The sequence below is a fragment of the Saccopteryx leptura genome, chromosome 1, assembly GCF_036850995.1.
Source record: "Saccopteryx leptura isolate mSacLep1 chromosome 1, mSacLep1_pri_phased_curated, whole genome shotgun sequence".
In the NCBI taxonomy this organism is placed as follows: Eukaryota; Metazoa; Chordata; class Mammalia; order Chiroptera; family Emballonuridae; genus Saccopteryx; species Saccopteryx leptura.
This window is the reverse complement of record NC_089503.1, coordinates 276893997-276901084: the sequence shown is the minus strand read 5'-3', so window position 1 is coordinate 276901084 and position 7088 is coordinate 276893997. Positions and strand designations below refer to the sequence as shown.

The 7088-nt window shown below is 36.2% G+C and overlaps 1 protein-coding gene across 13 annotated transcripts in view; it reads right to left on the bottom strand.

Moving 5' to 3' along the window:
- Positions 1-293: 293 nt before the first annotated feature.
- SOX5 (SRY-box transcription factor 5) overlaps positions 294-7088 on the bottom strand; it is a 1089507-nt gene continuing 1082712 nt past the window's right edge. For all 13 annotated transcript variants that reach the window (XM_066354437.1, XM_066354444.1, XM_066354418.1 and 10 more), the window contains one exon: positions 294-5264. In XM_066354437.1, the coding sequence (XP_066210534.1) occupies positions 4961-5264 (304 nt within the window). In that variant the 3' untranslated portion in view covers positions 294-4960. The remainder of the gene's footprint in view (positions 5265-7088) is intronic.

The following is a 7088-nucleotide window of genomic DNA, read 5'->3' as shown; positions in this document are numbered from 1 at the left end:
ATTAGACTCAATTCTATATAAAAGAGGGTTATTTTTTGACATTATAGTGAAGTTATATCCTTTTCTGATGTGGTGAATTATAACAAGGTCTGCCTGTCCTTTTCAGAATGTCCATCTTTAAGAAATAAACCCTTAGTTTCCAGTTCAAAGTCAACTTTAGGATATGAAGTTTTTTATACTCAAAACAAAATTATTTTTGATACTTTTGCGTTTTTCATAATAAAACTGATTACCCCTCTATAACAATAAATAATTGTGAAAAGAAACACAGTATAATAGGTAAAGAACACATTTGCTGTTTTTATTGGTGCCTTGCATGGCAGTAATACTGAAAAAAGAGAATGCAAAAACAAACAAACAAACAAAACAAAACAAAAACAAACAAACAGGTTGGTGGCAACCCACATCTTTTTTTTTAAGAGTACATAAACTCCTGTTTTATTTTATTGTGGCATGAATGATAACATAAAACCAAAACATGAAAATATACAACTTATATTACACTATGTGTTATGAACAAAATATAAATCTATAACTCTATGTTATATTTACATAATTATTTATTTTATTAAATTTCAAGTGAGATGGTAGGTTGCACATACTTTGTTTTAAGCTCCAGGCATTTGATTGTCTCTTTTCTACTTTTTTTTTTTTTTTTACCATTTTTACTCATAAAATCCAAAATGTTAGAAGGACTGAGAGCTTTAGAGCCAGTGGAGCTATATAAATACTGTTTTAGTGCCCCAGTGACAGAAACACTGGGGAGGACAGGAGTCAATCAGTAGAAAACTCAACACAACATCTTCAACCTAGGAAACCGATAGTTACAGGAAATTTTAAAATTAAATGTTGTAAAAGCTTGTCTAAATGAAAACCTATGCCCTACAAGACAAAGGATATCTGAACCACTTTAAGTGGGCTTCATATTTTTTCTTGCAGACCCCATAATTTTTATTTTACTATTAACTTGATAAACAAATATCTTATAAACCTGCTTGCAAATATACAGTTGTTTATTACAATTCAATAATTTACCTATTAGAATAATTGAAAATGTAATTATTTTTGATGTTTTCAATGTGATATAAGAGGTTTCTTCTGGGAATAGTAACAATTTCTGGATTAAGAAAATATATGAAATTGGACCATGAAATACTTAAAGATAATTTATCTTTAAACAAATTAAGATAAAAGGACTACTCCAGAAATCAAATCAATGAAATAATTTCATCAAAGTACACTCTTTTGTATTTTTTTTCTTATAAGAGGATTTGTTTTAAATAATGACTGTTTATTGAGGGGATTTTGTACATGGGTTAACTCTTAACTGCCAATGCCAAATAAATGTTAAAAATTGATGTAACTAATTTAGGTATAAGTATACTAAAGAATACTTTTGTATTTGACCCAATAGCCTAATTATTAGTAACTTATAAATGAAGAACTTTTATTTTTTACCAGTAATGTTCTCTTAGATTTATATTAAAACATGATTATTTTCAGAGGAACTGATTATAACTGCCATAGAAAACAGAATTCTGGAACAATTATTCCCCAGTACTGGGGGGTATGCATGTGTGTGTGTGTGTGTGTGTGTGTGTGTGTGTGTGTGTGTGTGTGAAAGAGAGAGAGAAGGAGAAGGAGAAAGAGAGAGAGGAAGGGAGGGAGAGAGAGGTGAATGGGGAGTTTAGGAAAGAAAGGAGAGAAGAGGGAGAGTATGTTCATTTAGTTTGATCTTTCATTTTCTTTATCTTTTTTTTTTTGGTCATCATGGGGCACAAAAAAAGAATACAAGGTTTAGGATACTTTAAAAACTTATAAATCAATCAAATGCCAAGAAGGCGATTGTTAACACAGTATGTTGCTATTTATAGCACCTTTATCAAATGACTTCAAAGCACTTTAATCATTAATATAATTTTTTTGTTTCTTTTGGGGAAAACTAAGGCAAAAAAATTGTAACACAAGTGAGTTAGATGTCAGAGCAAGAGAATATAATGCAGGGTTATGAACTTGCTTTTTGTTTCAGTCCAAGCACAATTTCGTCTCCATGACATACATTTAACTTGATAAAGTTAACTTGTGAATTTCAACAGTTAAAGGTCACCATTAACAATCTTGTTTCCCTTTAAACAAAACAGAATAAAAAACAAACATAAAACGACCAAACAGAAGTGTTTTGTCATTTCACTGGTATGTGCATGAGAATTGGTTTCAGCCATAAGTGCCCTCAAGTGGCATCTACCTGGAGCTAAAACAAAGTATTCTTGTAGCCCAAAGTCATGAAATGAAAACCAATTATTTTTATATCATGGAGTAAAATAACTATCCAGCAAACGTGAGAGGTGAACCCACATAAATCAGAGAGAATTTCTTAATGAAGACAGAGAACAAATTTTTAAAAATCTGTTTTCACATTGTACATAATAATGATATAAAAACAAGTGTCTATTTTTTCTTATCCAGAGTGCTTAAAACAAAATGAATTAAACAGAAACAAAAACAAAAAATTGGCTCTAGATGACTGTGGCAATTAAATAACTAAAACAACTTATGAGAGTATAAGTTAATTAAGATTGAACACGACCCTCCTATTAATTCACTCCTTTGTATTAACACCAGAACTTGACATTATTGGGGCCAAATTTTTTAAAAGGAGAAAATTTACAGAAAAAGCAGTGAAATGATATGGGTAAATGTGTGTGTGTGTGTGTGTGTGTGTGTGCACGTGAAAATTCATTTTAAATATCTAACAGCCTATTGGCTGCACTTCCAAATCAAAGCAGAATAAAATAGAAAGGGAGAAATAAATTATACATAACTTACTAATCTGGGAACAGCTGACCATTATTATTATTATTACTATCATTATTATTACTTTATCATCATCATTATTACAACACTAGCAAAAAGAGGCAGTTCAAATGAAAATACAGTCATCAAAAAACAAACAGGAAAAACAAACAAAACAAAATCTCTGACATGCAGGATATGATCAGCTCCTTCAAGCAAAACCCCAGAGCAAGTCTTTTGAGAGAGAGAAAAATAAAAAGGATATTTTTCTTATTTATATGTAAAAATCAAATTTTGGGTTTGGGTTTGGGGAGTGGGATAGAAAGTAATGGCAGGAGTTAAAATCATAGCATATCCAAACTACTGGTTGGAGTATTTACTGTCTGATACTTTCGCACAAATAATGGCAACTGACTATAAGTCAGTTTGTGTTTATTGGTACAAGACCTAAAACTGCTTTAGTATTTGGCTGGCAAAATTGAAATAAGCAGTCCCATCACCATCCGTTGTTGCTTTATGCATATACTTGCTGGAACCTGAACTTGGACTCCGATGGATCAGTCTGACAGCCAGGGAAGAGCAGTGGCAAAGATCGCTGGGTTCAGCCAGGCTCCATTGTGTAGGCTGCGATGACTTTTAACCAAATCCTGGTTTATTTTGGCATGAGATGCACATGGCCCACAATTCTGAAATGCAAATGGCTTCCACCTCATTGATGGAGAGATAAAAAATCCCTTATAAATCATCAGTTCCATTTCCTCATCAGGAGAGGATGGAATGTTGAAGAAATAAGCTAAATCTCTACTTCTGAAAAATGGGCAAATATATTCAAGGAAAACAATTGTTTTGCTCGAAGTTATTAACAGGAAAAACAAACAAAAATCCTTAAGTAGCAAACATTAGTGAAACCAACTGACCAGGGAGAAGGGACATCTGGGAGCAGTTTGCTAGTAGCTTCCATATTATACATGCACACATCTATTAGAGAGGGCCACCTGATTCATCCAATAATAATCATATTAGAACTTTAAAAATATAATTTATGAGCCCTATATTGGTTGTCATTTGAAGTGCAAAGTCAAGGTCAAGGTTGCTTCCAGACCAGTCACTTAGGAGGATGTGGGATTTCATCCCCAGGTGTGGGTTTAACTCACAATGGTCCAATGTTATTCCTATTAGTACCATAATCACACACATACATACACACAAAAATCCAAGATCAGAAAATATTTTTCTCTAAATTTCTTATGTCTCTCTCTCTCTTTTCACCTGAGAACAGCACCTACAGTTTCCAAACAAAAAGTCAAATCTCACCAGCTGCTGGTATTTCAGGTTTTTCAAGGGATTGTCTAAGATACAACACTGTCCTGACTTAAGAAGGAACAGGAAAAAGAAAAGGAAAGAAATGAACTGGGTCAACACTTCAGTACAAATTTGGCACTTGCTCAAAGATGTAGTGTGGTGTGCAATAGATAAAATCCTCTAAAGAAAATAATTGCTTATTTTGTGATGGATAGCAAGGAAGTTAAAAACAGGCTCTTTTTCCCTCTTTCCCCCCCATGCAGACTTCCATCTTTAAAGTATAGAGATGGAGAAGGTGGAGAGAAGTAAAGAGAAATTCATCTTTTTTTCTTTCTGTCAGGTGCATTACAAAAAATAAAAGAAAAAAGAAAGAAAGAAAAGGAAAAAAAAAGAAAATAAGGAAAAACCCCAGAAAACCCACCCCAAACAAAACAAAACATTTCTTTTTAAAAATTGTAGCACAAAACAACAAAACACATTCACAAGCCACTTGTTGGCACTGTGTACCTGAGTGAGAATTTCTAGAACATTGTAGAACAAACAGCCATAAAGTTTATTTAAAAAAAAAAGTTGACGGGTAAGACTTCAGTGCTTGGATGTAGCAGCTGAATTACTGGCATTATTTTACCCATAGCTTATTTCAATTTCTTGTTGTTGATATTGTTGTTTGCTTGTTGTATTTTTTTTTTCCTTTCCAAGCCTTTTGAGGCTGAGGTCTATTAGTCAGCTGATGTCCCATCTATTTAAGACTAACAGTTAAAGTAACAGTCAGTGTATGAGAAAGTTAATGTGCTTGGCCACTGGTAAGGATGAACCAGCTAGGGCTTCTTTAAGTCCTAAAGTCACAACAATCTTTTGACCCTTATCAGTTGGCTTGTCCTGCAATATGGTTTTCACTGTCACTCCCATAATCTACATCTGGATCATCCTCTTCCTCATCATACTCATCATAAATTTCTCCGTTGATGTCCTCAGCCTGAATCTCTTCTTTGATGTGTGGCTCCTCGCCTTTCACACCGTAAGTGCTCTGGATGACGGGCATCCCAGGCTCCGGACTGCTAGACACACTTGAGTGCTCTGAGGGCAGGTGAGGGGAGGGCATGCCAGCCATGGTGATGGCTCCTGGGTACACGACACCAGCAGTAGCGATGGGGATCTGTGCTTGTTGCCTGCCAGAGAGAAATCCCCCCCAAAGAGACCGTGGTGAGTGAATAGTTAGATACAGGTCTTGCTATGTAATTAGTTTGTTCAGTTTGTTCAACTCGAAGTCAGTGATTTTTCACCCTATTGCCCAACATTTAAAAAGTTGTATCATCCTTTGATCCCAATGCCTTACTTCTATGTAAATTACAAGACATATGTGTTGCCCATTGGGTTTTAAAAGTAATTCTGTTTTGTTACATTCCAGTTTATGAAATGATTTGAGGTGCAGAGAGATTAAGCAAAAGAACCCAAGTCCTTGACCCCAAGTTCATTTTCCTTCATTATAGCATGCTGAAACATTTTTTAAAAGAATTATAATTCAATGTTAATGGAAAACATCCTACAGTATTAGAGTTCTGTAAATAATGTCTTACTGCCCAGAACTCACCAGAATGGCACAGTAGTACTGTTCCCTCATCCCTAATACAGTTTTAGGTGGGGTGAGAAGCAGGGCCAGGCCTGTGGGTGGACAATTAATTTCTGAAGCTGCACAGACCTCGGGGCTGAGAAAGATCCTAGCTTGTCTTAAAGGTCTGATGTCAGAGACAGTCTTGAAATTCTTAATAACTATTTATCAGGGACCCTGTATTTCCATTTTGCACTGGTATCCACTGATTATACAGCTGATCCATTTGGAAGGGATTAATAAATGGTTTTCTTTTTATGCATTCCTTCATTCATTTATATGTTCACTATTTCCCCAAGAAGCGTTGGGTTTCACACTCAGCTTTGAGAAGAACCATACACTGGCATTTAATCACAGGCCCTTGGAAAGAGCTGAATGACCCTTTCAAGGGCATGGAGGGTATGGAGAAGATTTGAAAAGGTTTTTTTTGTTTTGTTTTGTTTTGTTTTTTCTGAAGTTAGAAACGGGGAGGCAGTCAGACAGACTCCCGCATGTGCCCGACCGGGATCCACCCGGCATGCCCACCAGGGGGCGATGCTCTGCCCATCTGGGGCATCGCTCTGTTGCGACCAGAGCCATTCTAGCACCTGAAGCAGAGGCCACAGAGCCATCCTCAGTGCCCGGGGCCAACTTTGCTCCAATGGAGCCTCTGTTGCGGGAGGGGAAGAGAGAGACAGAAAGGAAGGAAAGGGGGAGGGTGGAGAAGCAGATGGGCGCTTCTCTTGTGTGCCCTGGCCAGGAATTGAACCCAGGACTCCTGCACACCAGGCTGATGCTCTACCACTGAGCCAACCAGCCAGGGCTTGAAAAGGTTTTTTCTAAGGTATCTTCTGACCATTTTTATAACAGTATTTATTCTAAAAAAACTCTTGGGATTTTACTAACTTCTGTTCTAAATATGAGCAACTTTATTTCTGTATTTTTTGAGAAAATTCTGCAGAAGAAATGTGCTTGCAGGCAGCATATCATGGGGTGGTCAACAGCATTGCTGTCGGAAGCAGGTAAAACATCCCAGGAGCCATATTCTTAACTCAGAGGGGAGCTTTCTCATCCCTACCCGGTTGTACCCTAAATAGAAACCCTACCTTGTGGGCTCTGCCAAAGCCACATATTTGCCCTGGTAGCCCAAACACCCCTCTATATTCAGAAACTAGTGTTTCTTCCAGAATCATTTTTCTGTTGTATTAATTCAACTAAATTGTCTGTTGTGCTGGCATTTATCTCTACGAAGCCTTGGAAGTGATGAAAGCCAATGAGGAAATAAACAATAATACTTCTAAGTTTTGAATAGCAAACTTGAAAATTATTTACTTTTAGTCACTGGATTTTCAAACCAGCCGCTAACAAATCTTCCTTTAGAGCCATTAGAGCTTGAAGTGAATTC